Consider the following 21941-nt stretch of genomic DNA (forward strand, 5'->3'; position numbering starts at 1 on the left):
TCATCTCTCTGTCCTAGCAATAGGATTCATGATGGTCAGAATGACTGCTGTAGACACATGTCTGCGTGGCCTCTGGATACTGTGTTTTTAGGGAAGCAGGAGTCAGTGATCTGTAGATGCTCTCATTGCCCTGAGGTCCTCACAATGAATGTTTTCTGTGTCCACACAGATATGAATATGAGAAAATGATCTCACCTTCAAGTAACTTGTCTTCAAACAGCTTCTTATGTTCAGGAAACAGAAGTCAGACCTTGACACCAACACCAGACCCAAAAGGTGACTAGTACTTCTTACTGCTTTCTTCTAGAAGTCTCAAGCCCAGAACACTCTTTTATGAAGGACTTTGAATGTGACACTGAGTTTAGTAGGCACCTAAGACAAATGAACAGTCATTATCTCCCTCTTCATGGAAGGAAGCTGTGCAATAACATGAAATACTCTGCTCCCTGAGTTTGAATCTATTCAATAAGACTCCTTTGTTTCTTAATATGGGTATTTTAAAAATAAGTAAAATATATCTACTCCAGCACCATTGTAGAATTAGTCCCTCAAGAGAAAATGACTTAGTAGGATGGATCTAGACTTACATAGTGATCTATATGATTCGTCTAGTATGGTTTTCTGTTGCTATAGTAAAACATGGACTAAAATCAACCCAGGTAGGGAAGAAGTTATCTAGCTTATGAATTATACCCAATCATGAGGGAAGCTAAGGTGGGAACCTGGAGGGAGAGAACAAAGCAGAGAGCACTAAGGAGTGACTCATACTGTGTTGTAATAAGAGCGGCAGGTCTCCGGCACCCAGCCGCCCACATGGCTAGCTTATGCCCCGAAATAATTACACGGAAACTATTCTTTTGAACACTGCCTGGCCCATTAGTTCCAGCCTCTTATTGACTAGCTCTTACATATTGATCTAACCAATTTCTAATATTCTGTGTAGCACCATGAGCTGGCTTACCAGGGTAGATCTTAACCTGCTTCTGTCTGGAATGGGAGAATCATGGCGACTCACTAACTCAGCTTCTTTCTCCCAGCATCCTGTTCTGTTTACTCCACCCACCTAAGGGTTGGCCTATCAAATGCGCCTAGGCAGTTTCTTTATTATTTAACCAATGACCTTCCTCCATCATTTCCCCTTTTTCTGTTTAAACAAAAAAGGCTTTCACTTTAACATAGTAAAATTACATATGACAAAATGGTTATCAAGCAAGAATTACAGTTACAATATTTATATCTATTTTATCTCTTATCATAAGTAAGGAAAACTATAACTATCTATCCATTCTTCAACTCCATCAAAGACTCCAGAAGGATATAATATTACCTAAGTAAACAAGAAATCCAAAACTCTAGAAATGAAAGAGACATCTTGCTGCCTGGACAGTCACCCAAAGTTCTTCTGTACCATTGGGGCATCCATCTTCGGCCTACAGGCCCATAGTATCCAGCAGACATTTTCATCAGGCAGGAAATTCTAAAGACAGTTCAGTCATTTTTTGCTGTGTCCTGCAGAATGTCTCACAGACTCTTTCATGAGTCAGGAACCCCGAAAGACCATCTCACCTTTAGGCAAGTTTAGCAGTCCTCTCTCTGCGGGTTCTCTGTGTCCAGTTTATGCAATAGTCCAGGTAAGAACAGTTTCTTGCCCAAATGGCTATCAAACTCCTTAAGGAGCCTCTTCGGTGCCCATCTTCCTCTTGAAGTAGATTGGTGCTGCCAGGAGCAGACGTGTCTCATTATCATGAAAAGCCCTAAGTTATTAAAACATTAAATGCCATATTCTGCAGTCTTTGAAAGATATGAAGAATGCCTATCTAGCTGAAATATATCTATGCACATCTAGAAAATCTAACTAACATGACTAAAAGCTTGACAATTATTGATGATTATCCATTAACAACCTATATACATTACATTTTTAAATGAACTATACAATCACAATACCTTAATCAAGATTAGAAATACATATACATATAACAAAATTGACCTTAAAATCTATACCAATGCAAATTATTCATATCTATATCATTTCCCCCTTTAAATGTAAAAGAACATTTATAAACAATATTTGGGAATATGGGCGCAGTTATTTCTCTCCAAACTGCTTCCTGCTGAATGGGGACATTGTTAACTAGGTCTTTCATGGTATAACCTGTGTGCCAGGGTCATCTCAGTTGGCAGTTGAGTGAAGTAATTTTTTGAAGGTGTTCACAGCAACCTTTCAGGAGGGCGTGGTCTATCATAACATATTGGTATAGACGCAATCCACAGAGTCTCATCCTCTGTGAAAACAAAAGAAGACCCTCTCCAAAGCATCATATCCTTAGACCCATATTCTGAAATCATAATACCCTTGTATCCATTTTGGTTTAGCTTGGCAGCCCATATAATGAAATGTCTCTCTGTAGTTAGCTCCTTCACAGTCAAAAATTTTAAAGAAAACACAATAATACAAAAAATCCAGACTCTCTGTGAATTTTCCATTTTTACGTGGCTTATTTTTCTTTATTTCTTTTAATCTATAACTATCTGTACTCTGTCTCTTTAAAGACTTTACCCTTTTTTTAAGACATTAAATTTATTCTTCATATATATATATTTTTCTCTCTCAAGCCTACGTACATTCATCCAACAGTGTCTGAATCAGTTCTATTGTGAATCTGTAATTTTTTTTACTATCCAGGAGCATTTTTTAAAATGTTAAGCAGTTCTTAAAAACCCAAGTTGCACCATTTAGAGGTATTATGGTATTGCCTGTGTCCTGCCCAGTCTAAACCTTAACTGCACTGTTATTAAGGTAATTACGGTAGTTCCTGCCTAAGACCAGCAGAGTTCTCATGGTGGAGCTGAGCTGCTCCTGCCTCAGAACCATTTGGTGCCCCTGAGCCACATACAGTTCCAGGCACACAGCAGTCCACATTGCCATCAAGCAAGCCATAGCAATTTATTCAAAATGCTCAATTTAAAGACTCTGTCTCCCGCAGGAGCCAGACAGAGATCGTGATGGCGGCACAGCCCAGAAAGCCGGCATTTTAAAACAGCCAGTTTTTTCCTGCTGCTGAGTCAGGACGATTTCCTTGCGGCACGCAACCCAGAAACAGCAAAAAGCTGTCTTAAATTCTCTCTTTCTCCTCTTTAAGCCCTCTCAGGTTTTACATGGAGTTCATTAGCACGTTGGGTGCCACTCTGTTGTAATAAGAGCGGCAGGTCTCCGGCACCCAGCCACCCACATGGCTAGCTTATGCCCCGAAATAATTACACGGAAACTATTCTTTTGAACACTGCCTGGCCCATTAGTTCCAGCCTCTTATTGACTAGCTCTTACATATTGATCTAACCCATTTCTAATATTCTGTGTAGCACCATGAGCTGGCTTACCAGGGTAGATCTTAACCTGCTTCTGTCTGGAATGGGAGAATTATGGCGACTCACTAACTCGGCTTCTTTCTCCCAGCATCCTGTTCTGTTTACTCCACCCACCTAAGGGTTGGCCTATCAAATGCGCCTAGGCAGTTTCTTTATTATTTAACCAATGACCTTCCTCCATCAATACTGGCTAGGTCCTCTGACTTGCTCAGCTTCCTTTCTCATACAGCGTAGACCCTGCTACCCAAGGATGGCACCACCCATAATGTTCTGTGAAATCTCACATCAATTAGCCAGAAATAAAATGCCTCATACAAATGCCCACAGGCCAATATGATGGAGGCAGTTTCTCAATTGAGACACTTTCTTTCTGGTATATCTAGACTTGTATCAAGTTGATATAAACTAGTCATCACAGTGATTATACAATAAGATTTACAAACAGAAACTTTCCCAGATCTGTACTGTGGGCTTGAAGCACCATGGAAAAGCAGGTGCATTATCACTGATCACAACTCACTGATTACACGGTAACTTGTCTTTTAGTCTCCTTTTCCCTCTTTAAGAGAAGCATGGCTTTACAGTTCAACCAAACAGTAGTGGTTCCCTTACTTCCTATGGGCTCATGCACTGTGGTCCTGGCTTCTGCCATTTGTAAGTTGTATTAGTAACTTTCACATTCCTGTGATCAAAATGCCAAACAACTCAAGGGAGAAAAAGGTTGTTTTCACTTATTATTTTGGAGAGTTCAATCCACGGTCACTTCGCCCATGTTTATGTGAAGAATATCATGCTGAGATGAGCTTTGGTTCCTGCTGTTCTTCACTTCTTGGTGGGCAGAAAGAATGGTAAACAAGATACAGGAATTGGTGAGATATAACCTCTGTGGACATACCAATATGCTGACCAACTTACTTCAGTTAACAACACCTGATACCTGTCAGTCCTTCTCAATACTGAAAGTCTTATGACTCCATCAACAGATCTTATGACTCTTTTAACAGGTCAGTCCAATGATAATGTCAGAACCATGGTGATTGGTCTCTATACATACCCCACAGGTACAGCCAGATGCCATATCAAAGTATTTATTACATATTTTAGTTACTTTTATTTTACTTTGCTAGATTACCATGGGCAAGAGACCTCATATACAGAGTATATTTGGGCTTATGATGCTAAAGCAGTGGTTTTCAATCTTCCTAATCCTCAACACTTTAATTATGGGGACCATCAACAATAAACTTGTTTTGTTACTCCTTCATAGCTGTAATTTTGCTGCAGTTATGAATCATTTGTATACCCATATTATCAAGTAGTCTTCAACCCTGTGAAAGGGTCATCCCCAAATGAATCAAAACCCAGAGGTGGAAAATCCTGAGTGTAGGAGGAAGGCCGCTTGTTTTTCCTGACTGCTTAGAACTGAAATAATCCCACAGAAACCATATTCATTCAAACACTTCTTGGCTGATTAGCTCTAGTTTCTTATTGGCTAACTCTTATATTAATTTAACTCATTTCTATTAAGATGTATATCGCCATGTGGCAGTGGATTACCAGCAAATATTTGGCATGTCTGACTGTGGCAGCTCCATGGTGTCTCTCTGACTCCACCCTTCTCATTCAGTCCAGTCCTCCCAATCTAAGTTCTGCCCTATCAATAGGCCAAGGCAGTTTCTTTATTCATTAATGGTAATGACAGCGCAGAGAGGGGACTCCTACATCACCAGAGAAATGAGAATCAATCATGGCAGGGAAAGTGGCAGCAGGAGCCTGAATTTAGGAACTTACATCTCAACTATAAATATAAGGGAGAGGGAACAAACTGGAAGTAGAGTGAGGCTCCAAGCACTTTACAGCTATCTCCAGCAATATTCTTCCTCCACCTCCCCAAATACCACTTACTAAAGACTAAGTATTTAATTCCAAAGCTTGTAAAGGGGGACATTTCCATTCAGAGGACCACACCATGCTTACAGAGAGCCTAATTTGTTCCCAGCACTGACAATATATTTTTCTCAAACCCCTGTCATTCCAGTTCTTTGGAATTGGGTGCCTTCTTTTGTCCTTTTTGGGCATCTGCACACACATGGTGCACATATGCTCTTTAAGGTAACACATTTTAAAGAGTATTTTTTAAATCACATATGCTAAAAGACACAACATGTCTCTTGTACACATAGTCTGATACTGTCTCAGCAGGATCGTTTGAAGCCAAAACTTCTCCATCTTATGCAAGATCCATGTCACAGAATTTGCAGCAGTCTCCAAGGCTTGGAATGTCACTATTCCTAGGGAGTTAGTGGAGATCAAAATAACTTGGGAATCAAAGAGTAGCCATCTTTGAAGCTCTGAGCTACAGAAATCTTCTAAGCAAAGCAAGGTGAAATAGTGGCCTCAATGCTTGCTCATTTTTGTCTCCTGAACTGACCTTTGGAAATCCACCCATTGTGTTCCTTGCATTTTGATGGAAAAGATAAAGTCTTCCCTGTACAGTGCCCCGGGAAATCACTTGAGCCTCCAAAGTCTAATACTTTCAGTTCTGCTCTATAAGAGGGTTGAGAGTCATTCTGTGATCTGTAGACTGAAATCATCATGCTTATCAAAGATAAGAATTTGATTACATAGAAATGGAAATGGATTTTACTTTAATCAGGAATAAATAAGAGTTAGACCTCAGGACCCAATTGTGCTTAGGACATTTATGGTCATTCACTGATCAATCCAAAGAGAGAGTACTTTGTCTACTTCCCTAAAAACACCAAGTTGAGCTTCCCTACAGAGTTCATTTAGCTTAGGTGTGGAAGGTGCATGTAATAACTCAATGATTTCACCTTTGACCTTTCCCATCCATTTGCACTTGTTTATGTTATTCCAGTGTTCACCAATTGTGGGAGTATTATGTTGACAGTAAAAGATAAGATCTATAGGGAAAATATGTTTATTATTCAAGTAAATATTTATTTTTACAAAGTTATTGAGGCTTTGGGGAATTCAGACTTCCATCAGTATCCTCTCTGTATTATATCAGTACAACATGAATTGTTAGACATAAGCACATGTGTACTTCTTTTTTAATCCTCAATGTTGTGCAGAAATTATGCAGTGTACATATTAACTAACTGGGTCTACTAGTTGGTGGAAAACTCAGTCCTTAGAGGTGAACAAAATCTTGGTTTTACTACTTGCTTATTTTTTTTTTGGTGTAAATTCTTATAACAAATATGTTGTCACTAAACACTGAATTGGGAAGAGATGTAAAGTCAGTCATCTCTCCTGTAAAGTTGTAATCATCATAGCTAAGAATTCTTTCAAAATATGAAATAGGGGTGACTCAATGATTTATAGCTAGCATAATTAGATAAGTTACTTGATGGTCATCATAGGATTTTGTCTTCAAGAAACAAAGACAAATTTGAATTAACTGTCAGTAACACTTGACTGTCAAAATGCTCATGTAATTTTCTGTTGTTTTAATGTAGACTGTGAAAAAGAAATTAAATCCTCAATGTGGATATATGTAATGGTAGGAAATCTTATTCGTGGAATTGGTGAAACTCCCATCATGCCCTTGGGCGTTTCCTACATAGAAGATTTTGCCAAACCTGAAAACTCCCCTTTATACATTGGTAAGTTTGAAAATCAGACTTGGGATCATTTTTAACAAAGCTAGTTTTGGGATGGTTAAAAACAGTTATTGATTTGAATACCTGTGGTTTCCAGAACCATGAACAGAGTGCTATGGCACCATTGGCTGTAAAAGTTTTCAGTGGGGGAATTAAGCAGCAGTTCCAGACAAGCAGCGTCAGCAAGCAGCTTCTCACATTGGATGCCCTTCTTATTTGCTGCTCCTACAGTCCTCTGATGCTCCCACACTAACTCTAAACCCCTAGAAATTCACCAGTATTTCCTGGAAAATGTTTTTAGATATGATGTTTTGTTTTCTATTATTCTGCTTAGTTTGTCATTTTTTCATCTATAAGTTATTACAAATTCATTATTGGCCATTTTATGTCTGTTATATTTTAAAATAGCTTTGCTTTTTCTCTCTCCTTCTGTCTCTCTGTCTCTCTCTGTGTTTCTGTCTCTCTCTGTGTGTGTATGTGTGTGTGTGTGTGTGTGTGTGTGTGTGTGTGCATTTTCTTGGAAGTGTGATGGTCATAATACAGATATCAAGATTTGGCCTTGAGATTGAACTCTGGTCCTTGGGCATGGTTTAGTGGACAAATGCTTTTACCTGTTGAGACTTCTGCCTGACCTTAGTGTTTTCTTTTGTTGCCTTCTTGTAAACATTCTTGCAGGATAAGCCTTACCAAACCCTTTTTCCATCATGTCTACCATGTTCACAAAATGGTTTTTTATTTACTTTCTGTTCTCTTTTAGTCCTTGAGGTTCTACACCCTGCCTCTCTATGAAGTTAATGATATCATTTCCTTCCTTAAAATGCCTCTGCATTGACAGATTGGTTTCATGTCTAGTTTATGTATCCATCCAGGCAAGAGCAGTTTCTTGTCCAAATGGCTAGCCAACTCCATACGAAGCCTCTTTGATGCCCATCTTCCTCAGGAAGTAGCTTTGTACTGCCAGGAGCAGATGAGTCTCATTGTCATGAAAAGCCCTAAATTATTAAAACATTATAAATTCTGTAGTCTTTGAAAGTTATGAAGAATGCCTATCTAACTGAAATATATCTCTATATATCTAGAAAATCTAACTAACTACATGACTACAAGCTTGACTATTATTGATGATTATCCATTAACAACTATATTTTCTAATTATACATTACATTTTTAAATGACCTGCACAATTACAATACCTTAATCCAGAGCAGAAATATACTTATAACAAATTTGACCTTAAATTTATATCAATAAAGTAAAATCTAAAACAATGAAAATTATTCATATGGATATCATATCCCCCTTTAAATGTAAAAATAAATTTATAAACAATATTTGGGAATATGGATGTAATTATTTTTCTCCAGACTTCTTCCTGCAGTATGGGGGTGCTATTGTGCTAGGTTCATTTTAGTCAGTAGTTGGGTGAAACATTTCCTTTGTGGTGGTGTTCACAGTGACCTTTCAGGAGGCATAGGTCCATAAAACCACATTTGTATGGAGGCAGTCCACAGGTTTTCATCTTCTGTGAAAACAAAAGAAGAACCTCTTTTCCAAAGCACCATATCCTTAGACCCCAATTCTGAAGTCAAGGTACCTTTATGATATACATGTTGGTTTAGTTTAGCAGCCCATACAATTAAATACATTTCTGTACATAACTCCTTCACAGTCAAAAATTCAAAAATAACACAATAACATACATAATCCTGACTCTGTGAATTTTTCATTTTTACATGGCTTATTTTTACTCTATGTACTCACTCATAAGTGGATTCTAGCCATAAATAAAGGACATTGAGCCTATAATTCATAATCCTAGAGAAGCAAAATAAGAAGGTGAACCCAAAGAAAAACATATAGTTATCCTCCTGGATATTGGAAAGAGACAAGATTGCCAGGAAAAAATTGGAAACTTGGGGGTGGGGGTGGGGTGGGTGTAAGGGGAGATGGGGAAACAAAAATGAGAAGGGGGGATGGGGAGAGCTTGGGGGAATGTGACGGTTGGAATGGAGGAAGGGTGGATGTGGGAGCAGGGAAGTACATATCTTAATTAAGGGAGCCATTATAGGGTTGGCAAGAGATATGACTCTAGAGGTGTACCCAGGTGTCCATGGAGATGTCCTCAGCTAGTTCCTTGGGCAGCTGAGGAGAGAGAGCCTGAAATGGCCCTATCCTATAGCCATACTGATGAATATCTTGCATATCACCATAGAACCTTCATCTGGATGAAGCTAGAGACAGAGACCCACATTGGAGCACTGGACTGAGCTCCCAAGGTCCAAATGAGGAGCAGAAGGAGGGAGGACATGAGTAAGGAAGTCAGGACCTCAAGGGGTGCACCCATCCACTGAGACGGTAGGGCTGATCTAATGGGAGCCCACCAAAGCAAGCTGGACTGGGACTGATGGACCATGTGATCAATCCGGGATCTCTGAACATGTCGGACAAGGAGGGCTGACTGAGAAGCCAAAGACAATAACACAGGATTTTGATCCTACTGCATATACTGGCTTTGTGGGAGACTAGTCTGTTTGCATGCTCACCTTCCTAGACCTCGATGAAGGTGGAAGGATCTTGGACTTCCCATAGGGCAGGGAACCTTGACTGCTCTTTGAACTAAAGAAGAAGGGAATTGGGGTGGGGGAGGGGGAGGGAAATGGGAGGAGGGGAGGAAGTGGGAATTTTTAAGTAAAAATAAAAATTTAAAAGAAAAAAGAGACTTTACCCATTTTAAAGCATTAACTGTATTTTATGACTCTATATACTCTGTATTTTCTCTCCCAAGTTTACATACACTTATCCAATACTGTGACTCCTTTAGAGGTCACTTATGTCTGAATCTGTCCTATTGTGAATCTGTAATATTTTACTGTCCAGGAACACTTTTGCTTAGTGCTTTTTAAATGCTAAGCTTTTAAGAATCTAAGCTGCAACAATCCTAGGTCAAATACAGGTTACTGCCTTCTTGCTCCACCCAGCCAAGCATGGTGGAGCCAATCGTGTCTCTAAGCCATGTGCACCACTAGGATGGAAGAGCAGCTTGTGCCTCTGAGTCACTGTGCCTCTGAGCCATGTACAGTACCCCCCTTCCAGGCATACAGTGAATCCAGTTGTCATCAAACAAACCATAGTACATTGCTTACAAACCCCATCCAAATGTTCTGTCTCCCACAAGAGCCAGAGGTCATGCTAGCAGCATAGCCCAGAAAGCAGGCATTTCAAAACTGCGTGACTTTTTTTTCTGGATATAGCTGAATCAGGAAAATTTCTCTTAAAGCAGTTGCAGCAAGCCACCAGCAAACAGCAAGAAACTTTGTTAAATTCAGTATTGTTTTTGAAGCTCTCTCAGATTTTATATGGATTTAGTTGAGCATGTGGGCACCACTGTGCAACAGGAGGAGCAGGCTGCTTGTCATCCTGGCCACCTGGCTATCAAACACCCAAAATAATCACATAGAAACTGTATTCATTTAAACACTCCCCGGTCCATTAGCTCTAACTTCTTATTAGCTAATTCTTAGATCTCAATTTAGCCAATTTCTGTTAATCTGTGTATCACCACATGACTGTGGCTTACCAGCAAGATTCTAACCAGAATCTATTTCAGGCAGGAGATCAATGGCATCTGCTACTCTGCCCTTCTTCCCAACATTCAGTTCTGTCTAGTACACCTACCTAAGTTCTGTCCTATCAACTAGGCAAAGACAGATTCTTTATTCATTACCTGTTGCGGGAGGTCCTTTTGCTCCTCCAGCCAATAGCTGCTGAGATACCAGCCCATTGGGGTGTGGTCTCTCTCCCTTTAAAACAGCGGCCACTTCCCTCCTCGCTGTCTCTTACTTCCTGCTCTGCTTCTGGCGACTAGACTCCCTTCCTGATTGCGCAAAGGGCTGTTGTCTGGAATGGTGATCTGTAAGTTTTTTCCACTTTAAATAAATAACCATTATATTAATCATAATTCCGAACTAGCCTGGGATTGTTTGTGACTTACGCCTTCGCCTTCAATTACCCAATAAAAACAATACATAAACAGAAGGAACTTCTACATCAATGACTCCCTGCCTAGGGAATGGTGGTAGACACAGTGGGCAGGGTCTTCTCACATCAATTAATTAAGACAGTCTTCTATGGACATGTCCACAGGTAAACCCAGCATAGACAATATCTCATTAAGAATCGCTTCTAGGGAGTTCTAGGTTTTATCAAGTTGACAATCAAAGATAACAATCAGAGTCTTTTTGAATACATGGCTATGGAAGCATCAAAAGGTATTTGCTAACACCATGGCTTTGATGGGACTGCATATGATAGTGCAAGCTTTGACCTTAACTCAGAATGAAAGAGAATTTGAAATGTGTCTTTAAGTAACAAAACTTCTGTGTCAATCAGTTTTTTATAACTTTAATAAACACCTGATATAATGATTGATAAGTAGAAAGGATTACTTTGGCTCCTTACTTGGGAAGTTTTGGTCTATGTCACTGGATTGTGTATTTTAGAAGTATGTCATGAGGCAGTTCATTATGACAGAAGGACAGGTGGAGTGACACCATTCATACTGAGACTGGGAAGCAAGGTAGAATGAGGAAAAGGCAATGGTTGTACTCCAGATGACCTGAAGACCCAACACTATGCCCTGCCTCAGTAGGGTCCCATCAGATTCCAGTGGTGCCACCTGTGAAACAAGTCTGTCACACATGAGTTTCAGGGAAACATTCTATATTGAAAGAAAGGGAGATTCCTTCTTAATATTATAGAAACCAGTGCATGTACATGCAACACACATATTTACATGCAACATATATATGTACATATACATACAAATTTTAATTTTTCATATGTTGAATATATAAGAATACCTGAAGTAGTAGGGTATAACTCAATTGTAGAGAACTTCTTTGTTGAAAGAGGCTTCTGTCCTGCCCAGTTCTGCAGCCATTTGGTCTCAACAAAACACACAAAGATTACATTAATTATAAAATGGTTGGCCTATTAACTCAGGATATTTATTAACTAACTCATACATCCTAAATTACCCCATAATTCTTGTCTGTGTTAGCTATGTGGTTTGGTAAATTTTATCACTAAGGCATTCACATCTTCCTTCCTCTTTGTTTGGGTAACAACTGCAGACTGAGCCATTCCTCTTCCCAGAATTCTTTTATTCTCGTCAACCTGCCTATACATCCTGCCTGGCCACCCCACCTATACTTCTTGCCTAGCCACTGGCCAATCCATATTTTATTAAAGTAATACAAGTGATAAATCTTTACAGGGTGCAAGACCATTGTCCCACAGTACTTACCAATTTTGCCAAATTTGATACCAAGCTCTATGAAGGAAGGGAAATAAATCAAATGTTAAAAATAATTATGTTAAAAATGTTAAAAATAAAAATTTCAAGGCTTCTTTTTATTCTGAGAGCAAACTCTTTGTGTTATTGTGCAACTTCCTATTTTGTTTACTTCCAGGGATTTTAGAAGCAGGAAACATGGTTGGCCCTTTTATTGGACTTTTGTTGGCATCTTTCTGTGCAAACATCTATGTAGACACTGGATCTGTGAATACAGGTAAAATACATTTTATTTATAAAGTCTAGTCTCTAGATTGTAAGTGACTGCCCCAGATTGCTATTTTCCTGCCTCCTTTGATCCTTAGTTAGACATATTATCACTGCTTACAGTGTGCAGACCTAAGAGGGGCAGAGGTAAAGATAAAATGTCACTTTCTAATTAAGAATCCACCATTATCCCACCACATTGCAGCCACACCTTTGGTAACAGAGGATTTACTCACATAGATTTTTCTCAATGAGCCGGTCACTGTGGATAATGAAAAATATCTTTCTATTATGTCATATGCACCAATTTAAAAGGTTTTATATAGAAGATTCATTAACTGCTAGAAAATATATTTTACAAGGGGCCTAGCCCCAGAAGGGCAGAGAAACTACAGGGGAGCTATAGAGCAGACAAACTACTAGACAGATGCACAGACACTCATGAGAACTTTATCTGAGGGCCAAAGGTTAATTCTTTGTTTTATTTTTCTTTATGCTGGTTGTTTTTACTCAGTCCTTTGGCTGTTTAATTCTTTTACCATGTCATTTTTTTTACTACCTCTTCTTTCCTGCTCTTATTTTACTTCTCCTGCAAATCCCTTATCTAACAAAAAGCAAGGTAGCTACTAGACTGTATTTGCTCTTTTTGTATGTTTTATTGGAGCAACTGGCAGAATAACTTAAATCATGTCCTTAATCATGTTTACTAATAGTCCTAACTACCTGCATCTTTTATGCTAACTCAGAAAGTCAATCAAATCATTGATTGAACTAAGCACCATTGCTCTTATGAAAATCATCTTTATTATTATCTACAAATGAATTGACCAGTGAGGAGTGGGATTTTTTTCAAGAAACAATCACAGTATACTAGTTACAATGAAGTCCCTTTATACAAATTATACCATGCCAAATACAGCAGAAACATGGCAGTAGCATTCATAATGAAGCACAGAAAATATAATTGGCATTCTGCAAACAATCCTTAGGGGTTCTGCCTCTCCAGTATGTACCCAGGTAGCTTTGTCATCCTCTAGGCTGTATTCCGTAAGATTCATTTCTGTCTGCTCCTTCTAGCAATATATCACCACGTATGTCTAGATCAAATAGGTTAATTTTCTTAATGAATACACAAAACAAAAATAATTGGGTGTCATGTGGTCTTTTATTACCTTAACTTTTGTAATGTGTATATCTGTGCATTGTGTGTATGGGTGCCTACTGAGTTTGGAAGAGGGTTTCAGATGTTGTCAAATCAGAGTTACAGGCAATAGTAAATTTCCAGGGCCTCTGCAAGAGCAGCAATAACTCGTAGTCATTGAATTTTCTCTCCATTCCCCTTTCTCACTCCATGTGATGCTTTGAGAGATGAACACATCAGGTTAAAACTGGTTCCTTAAATGTCTCAAATCATTTTTATCTCTTTGAAATGAAGTTTTAACTACTACATTTATAGAAAGCCAGAACCTTTCTTTCTCAAATAATTTTATCTCCACCCAATTGATCAAACTCAGACAGATTTTCTACAGGTCAGAATTTGCCCAAAGGGGTAGCAGATATTTGTCATCATAACATTTAGTAGTAGAGGCAGGGACTGCAGTAAATAACCTCAACAAGAACAAATGTGAATAATTTACAAACAATACACAAATCTTTTGTTTAGATAGGATTATGTTTCTTAACAATTTTCTATAATTTACACTGGAAAGAATGAATCAAGCTAACAAAATATCTGTATTTTTCCACAGATGACCTGACCATAACACCTACTGATATGCGCTGGGTCGGTGCTTGGTGGGTCGGCTTTTTGATCTGTGCAGGAGTGAATGTCCTGACCAGCATTCCCTTTTTCTTTCTTCCCAACACACTCCCAAAGGAAGGACTAGAGGATAATGCAGATGTGACTACAAGTGACAAAGAAGAGAAACACCAAGGAAAAGCCAAAAAGGAAAAACGTGGAATCACTAAAGGCAAACAGACAAACCTTAACTCCTGTATTTGGTTTAGATGGGTCTGCAGGTAGTGGAGCATGTGTCTGCTGTGCTGAGTTAAGATGATTTGTCACTAAGGGTCCCTACTCAGATGCCTTAAACTTCTTCCCAAGTTACCGCTTGGAAACAACGCACATAATTTGTAAAGTTCGCATTTCAGATTAGACTTAATGGAAAATTCATCACTCTGGACACTCAATGAGAAAATATATTTTTCTCAGATGTTTTTGAAAAGTCTATTTTATAGAAAATATTGTTCCAAGTTAAAAAAAAATAACCAGAAATTTAAGGTAAAGACAATGGGAGAGTATTACCTGTACTAAGGTAACACCATAGATTGATAAGAAAAATGGCAGTTCAGCTATGAGCATGCTTGAAGTTAAGATTGGAGGAGAAACCTGAGAGGTGGCATGATCTTCACTATTTGAAAGTGTGTGATAAATTACCTGAGAACTGTTCCCTAAGGAGCAGACTGCTGTAAAACAAGCAGGAATTTTAGCAACCTGTGGTGCAGAGCAGTGGTGCATCTGTGAGAAGCTGAGTGGTCAAGACTGCCCATCCCTTTATGTATGTATGTATGTATGTATGCATGTATGTATGTATGCATGCATGCATGTATGTATGAATCAGTCTTTTCTTATATTACATACCAATCCCAGTTCCCAATCCCTCCTCTCCTGCTGTACCTCTGACCTCTATTCTATTCTACATCAATTAACTCATCAGAAAGAGTAAGGCTCCTTATGCAGAATAACAAAGTTGATCACTTTGAGGCAGGAACAAGGCCCTTCATTCTATATCTAGACCATCCCAGGTATCCCTTCATAGAAAATGGGTTCCAGAGATTCAGTGCAAGCACTAGGGATAAATTCTGGTCCCACTACCAGTGGCCTCACAAACTGCCCAAGCCACACAATTGTTACCCGCATTCAGAGGACCTACTTTGGTGCTATGCATGTTCCCCCACTGCCAGTCTAGAGTCAGTGAGCTCCCATAAGCTCAGCTGAGCTGTTTCCGGTCCTGATCTCTTTGCTCATATTATCGCTCATCCCTCTCTTGAATTGGACTCTCAGAGCTCAGCTCAGTGCTTTGCTGTGGATCTCTGCATCTGCCTCCTTCAGTTGCCGGATGAAGGTTTTATGATGACAATTAAGGTAGTCATTAATCTGATTACAGGGGAAGCCAGTATAAGAACCCTCTCCACTATTGCTTAGGGTCTTAGCTGAGGTCATCCATATGAATTCCTGGGAATTTACCTACTGCTAGGTTTCTTGCTAGATGCTCCCTCAATCAAGACATTTCTTTTTGCTTTATCTCTCTGTCCCCCTTCTTGACCATTCCAGTCCCTCAGGTTCTCCTCTTCCCCTTTGTCCTTCTACCTCCCTGTGTTCTTTCATTTCGCTCCCTATTCACCCTTCCCCCAACCAACCCATCCCCTTCCTGTATGTTCTCATCCCTTATCTGCTCTGCTCTACTGCCCCCACACTCCCAGTTTACCAGGAGATCTCATCTATTTTCTCAGAACTTCCTGTCTTTTTTCCCTTCGTAGGGAGATTTATGTATGTCTCTCTTAGGGTTCTTCTTGTTACCTAGTATCTCTGGGGGTAGTGAACTATAGGTTTGTTTTCCTTTTCTCTACATCTAATACCCACTTATGAGTGTGTACATACCATGTTTGTCTTTCTATATCTGGGTTACCTGAGTGAGGCAACAAGTTTATGTTTTTGTTCTAGTCCAAAAACACATCATCTGCAAACCTCAAGATGATATTTTTTTTTATTGCTGAGTAGAACTCCATTGTGTAAATGTACCACATTTTCTTTATCCATTCTTGATGGAGGTATATCTAGGTTGTTTCCAGGTCCTGCCTATTATGAATAATGCTGCTGTGAACACAGTTGAACAAATGTCCTTGTTGTATGAGTGTGAATCCTATAGGTAAATGTCCAAGAGTGATATTGGTGGGTCTTGAGGTATTTTCTGAGAGATTGCCATACTGATTTCCAAAGTGGTTGTACAAGTTTGCACTCCCATCAGCAATAGAAAAGTGTTGCCCTTATGCCATATCTTCTCCAGCATAAACTATCATCAGTGTTTTTGATCTTAGCCACTTTGACTGGTATAAGGTGGGATTATAAGAGTCGGTTTGATTTGCATTTCCCTGATGGCTAAAGATATTGAACAATTCCTTGGTTAAGATTTTTTTCCCATTCTGTAGGCTGCTGTTTTGTCTTTTTGACTGTGTCTTTTGCCTTTGAGAAACTTCTGTTTCAGGAGGTCCCATTTATTAATTGTTGCTCTCAGTGTCTGCACTACTGATGTTGTATTAGGAAGTGGTCTCCTGTGCCCATGCATTCAAAGCTACTTCTCTGTTTCTATTATGTGAGTTTCAGTGGGGCTGGATTTATGTTGAGATATTCGATCCATTTGGAATTGAGTTTTGTGCATGGGGTAGATATGGATTTGGATTTATTTGCATCCTACATGTCAACATCCAGTTATGCCAGCATCATTGTTGAAGATGCTTTCTTTTTTCCATTGTATAAATTTAGCTTCTTTGTTCAAAAATCAGGTGTTCATAAGTGTGTGGATTAATATCCAGGTCTTCAAATAGATTCCATTGGTACTCATGCCTGTTTTTATGCCAATACCAATTTTTTTTTTATTACTATACCTCTATAGTAGAGCTTGAAGTCAGGGATGATGATGCTTCCAGAAGTTTTTCTCTTGTTAAGGATTGTTTTGGCTCTCTGTTAAAGGAACTGTGGGTGGCGTTTCTGCCACCTGGCTCCTGGTCACCAGCTAGATTATGCCCCGAAATAATTACATGGAAACCATATTTTTTTAAACACTGCCTGGCCCATTAGTTTTAGCCTCTTATTGGTTAGCTCTTACATATTGATCTAACCCACTTTTAATATTTTGTGTAGCACCACAAGCTGGCTTACCAGGAAAGATCTTAACCTGTGTCTGTCTGGAGTGGGAGAATTATGGCGACTGTCTTAGCTTTTTTTTTTTTTTTTAGCATTTTGTTTTGTTTACTTTGCCTACCTAATTTTCTGTCCTATCAAAGGCCAAGCAGTTTTATTTTTATTATTAATTAACCAATGACAGCTCTCTCAGGTTTGTTGTTTTTTTCATTTGAAGTTGAATATTTTCTTTCTAGTTCTGTGAAGAAATATGCTGATATTTTGATGGGTATTACATTGAATCTGTATATTTCTTTTAGTAAGATTGCCATTTTTATTAGGTTGATCTTTCCCATCCACGAGCATGGCTGATCTTTCCATTTTCTGGTAGCTTCCTAAGTTTCTTTCTTTAGATATTTAAAGTTCTTTTCATACAGATCTTTCTGTTCTTTGTTTAGCATTACCTCAAGATATTTTTTTTTATCACTTGTGGCTAGTATAAAGGGTGATGTTTCTCTGTTTTTTTTTTTTTTTCAGTTTCTTTCATTTGTCATTTGTATATAGGAGCAATACTGATTATTTGAGTTTACCTGTATTCTGCCACATTACTGATGGTATTTATCAGTGGTAGGAGTTACAGGTTGAATTTTTGGGATAATTTATGCCTACTATCTTTTCATCTCCAAATAATGAAAGTTTGACTTCTTCCTTTCTAATTTATATTTCCTTAACCTCTTTTTGTTGTCTAATTGCTCTAGCTAGAACTTCAGGTAGTATATTGAATAGATACGGAGAGAGTGAACAGCCTTTTCTTCTTCTTGATTTTAGTGTAATCACTTTGAGTTTCTTTCCATTAAATTTGATGCTAGCTTTTGACTTGCTGTATATTGTTTTTATTATGTTAGGTAAGTTTCTTGTATCTTTGATTTCTCCAAGGCCTTTATCATGAAAGAGTTTTGGATTTTGTCAAAGGCTTTTTCAGTCTCTAAAGAGATGACCATTTTTTTTCCTTTCAATTTATTTATGTGGTGGATTACATTGACAGATCTTTGTATGTTGAACCATCCCTGCATCTCTGGGATGAAGCCAACTTGAACATGGGCATGATTTCTTGATGTGTTTTAGGGTTCAGTTCTGACAGTATTTTATTGAACATTTTTGCATCATTGTTCATGAGGGAGATTGGTATGTAATTCTCTTTCTTATTGATTGTGGCTTGGGTATCAGGGTAACTGTAGCCTTGTATAAAAGTGTTTGGTAATGTTCCTTTTGTTTCTATTGTATAGAACAATTTGAGGTACAGGTATTAGCTCTTCTTTGAAGTTCTGACAGAATTCTACATTGAAACCAACCAGCCCAGGGCTTTTTTTATGGGAGCAGAGATGGGGAGAAACTTTTGATGAAAGCTTCTATTTCTTTAGGGGTTATACATCACCAGCTTTTTTCTTAGGTCCATTTCATTGGAAATTGTTTTTTCAAACCTTTACCCTAAGGTAATGTCAGTTTTTGAGGTTGAGGTGTGTTTCTTGTATGAAGCAGAAGTCCTGTTTTGTATCCATTCTGTTAGCCTATGTCTTTTTATAGGTGAATTGAGTCCATTGATATTAAGAGATATTATTGAACAGTGATTGTTAATTCCTGTTATTTTTCAGTGATAGTATTTGTGTGTTTCCCTTCTTAGGGATTTGCTGGCATGAAGTCATTTGTTACCTGTGTTTTTGTGGGTACAGATAACTTCTTTTTGTTGGAGTGTTTCTTTTAGTATTTTCTGTAAGGCTGGCTTTGTGGATAGGTGGTGTTTAAATCTGGTTTTGTCTTAGAATATCTTGTTTATTTCCATCAATGGTGATTGAAAGCTTTGCCGAGTATAATAACCTGGGCTTGAATCCATGGTTTCTTAGTGTCTTCAGCTTATTTGTCCAGGATTTCAGGCATTCAGAGTTTCCATTAAGAATTGGGTTTAATTTTGATAGGTCTGCCTTCATATGTTACTTGACCTTTCCCCTTGAGTTCTTAATATTTTCTCTTTATTCTGTATGTTTAGTGTTTTGATTATTACATGGCATCAGGACTTTATTTTTATTTTTATTTTTTTTTGGTCCAGTCTATTTGGTGTTCGGTAAGTTTTCTGTACCTTCATAGGCATATCCTTCTTTAGATTGGGAAAGATTTTTTTTCAATAATTTTGTTGAATAAATATTCTGTGTTTTTGAACTCGAGTACTCCTTCTTCTATCTCTATTACTGTTAGATTTTTTTCTATAATTTTGTTGAATAAATTTTCTGTGCTTGAAATAGTTTTTCTCCTTCTTCTATCTCTATTTTTGTTAGGTTTGATCTTTTCATTGTGTCCCAGATTTCCTGTATGTTTGATGTGGAAAAAATTGTTGAATTTACATTTTCCTTGACTGATGAATCAATTTGATGTATTGTATCTTCAGCTCCTTAGATTCTCTCTTTGATCTTTTGTATTCTTTTGTTGTGCTGTATCTGTAGCTCTGTTCCTTTACCCAGATTTATTTTGTTTCCAGAATTCTCTCAGTTTCTGTTTTCTTTATTGCTACTATTTCAATTTTTGAGTTTTAAACTGTTTGTTACACCCATTTAATTGTTTTTTCCTTGGTTTTCCTTATGAAATTTATTAATTTCTTCCAATTTTGTCTTTTCCTACCTATTTTAAGGGATTTTTTCATTTCCTCTTTAAGAGTCTCTATCATCTTCATAAAGTTATATTTTTCTGTTTCTTCTGTGTTAGATATTTGGTTCCATATTGCTCTTTAGGTTTTTGAATGTATTCTTGCATTGGTGCCTATTCATCTCTTCCTGTAATTGATTCTGGCAGTATTTTTGCCCCTTGATCCAATCCTTGTATGTGGTGTCTGTGTCTCTGGAATCGTGTCTTGGACTAATTGTTGCAGTTGCTTTCAGTGTCAAGGAGCTGCTCTTGGTCAGCTTTGTACAGTCCGTGTAGGTGTCTCAGGGAGTCACTGAGGTCATGGTGGTCGGGTGGGTTTGGAGCAGAGTGGAACTTGGAGATAACTGGGTTTGATAAGGGTTTCTGAATCAGCCTGCCTGCAGATGGTGCGGCTGAGGCAGGTGGAAAAGGGGCCCAGGGTTTTGTCTTGTGGCCTAGGGTCTAGAGACTTAAGTCTACTTATTATTAAACCTTAGTACTAACTTCATAATTGTGTGGGAATTTATAATTGGAAGATAGGAAGGGGCTATTTCATTACAGGTAAAATGAGCAAAAAATCACAGTGTCTTCTTAGGTTTCTGTGCTATTCTGGTTCAGAGTACTGTTAGGAGAACTTTATCAATGATGTATCTATTTTTCCATCACTCATAAATTTTAAAACCATCATGTACTGAATAACACAAGTCTACCTTATACACTGTTAACCATAACTTGGCAGACAGTCATACTGGGAGCAAATTTTGAGACTTAAACACTCTTAGAATTGTGGTCATGTCAACGATTCTCCTAAAAGGGAAAATACTGATTGTATGTGTGATTATGTGGTCTGCTAGGTCAACCTGATATTCAAAATGAGGAAAGAACTTAGCATAGTATAAGACGCATAGAAAAATCAATGTGAAAAGTAGAGACTCATTTATGAATACAGAGATGTCCGCAAACATGGATGAGTTCAAAAGCTTCTGAGAATTTTTGTTTCAGCCCTCACTTTCTTAAGGATGGATTTTTCCACTATTTGCTCTACCTATTGTTCTAATTATTTTTTGATATTTTACTCTCTAAAAAGATTTGATAATTTATTAAGGATAGTATAAAATTAGAAAATGCAGTTAGAAAACATGAAGACAAGAAAAGAGATTATTAAGTGTGAAGTTCAGTGTAATCATCTATGTAAGATTCCATCTATTTACCAGAAAGAGGCTGCAAGCTTGAGTCACAGCCTGGTAAACAGGAAAAGGTTCTGGTTAAGTCAGTTGGAAGGTCTACACCAAGTGAGTCAGCATTCCTTGCAGTGAGACCCTTGTGTTGAGAAATTTAAAAATATCACTAATTCTTCTAATAAATGTTCTTCTTAGAAGTGTTTCAGGGTTGCTGTGGTTGACTGAGTCACAACAAGATTCCTGGAGTCTTCCTAAGATTTTGCTTCTCTGTTCTTGCACAATGGTGTGTTAACATCAGTATGTGAGCTCAGACTTCATCAAAGAGAAGACTCCAGAGAACAAATTAGTCACTCTCTAGTAAATTCAGGATATTAATAGAAGGAAAACAGGAAAAGAAATGAAAGGGTCTTGCCATAGATATAGTTTCATCTCCTTATATTTTTGCTTGATGGCACAATTGGGTTCTGATTCTTATAAAGCCAGTTCCTTAAACGATGATATGGAACTTTAGCGCAGAGGGGTCAAGATTTATCAAATGTATTCCTGTAACAGTACAGAATCTATGAGAAGATTTCAGTTTACCAGACATAAAATGCAAGACTGGGTTACCTTGATGTTATTGATACTCTCTT

At 38.1% G+C, this 21941-nt stretch overlaps 1 protein-coding gene across 2 annotated transcripts in view; it reads left to right on the forward strand.

Annotated features, from left to right (window-relative positions):
• LOC130874234 (solute carrier organic anion transporter family member 1A5-like) overlaps positions 1 to 21941 on the forward strand; it is a 56862-nt gene that overhangs the window by 13255 nt on the left and 21666 nt on the right. For both annotated transcript variants that reach the window (XM_057769254.1, XM_057769245.1), the window contains exons 4-7: positions 170 to 276; positions 6852 to 6998; positions 12467 to 12565; positions 14304 to 14525. In XM_057769254.1, coding sequence (XP_057625237.1) covers positions 170 to 276; positions 6852 to 6998; positions 12467 to 12565; positions 14304 to 14525 — 575 coding nt within the window. The remainder of the gene's footprint in view (positions 1 to 169; positions 277 to 6851; positions 6999 to 12466; positions 12566 to 14303; positions 14526 to 21941) is intronic.

Source organism: Chionomys nivalis, chromosome 1, assembly GCF_950005125.1.
Source record: "Chionomys nivalis chromosome 1, mChiNiv1.1, whole genome shotgun sequence".
NCBI classification, from domain to species: Eukaryota; Metazoa; Chordata; class Mammalia; order Rodentia; family Cricetidae; genus Chionomys; species Chionomys nivalis.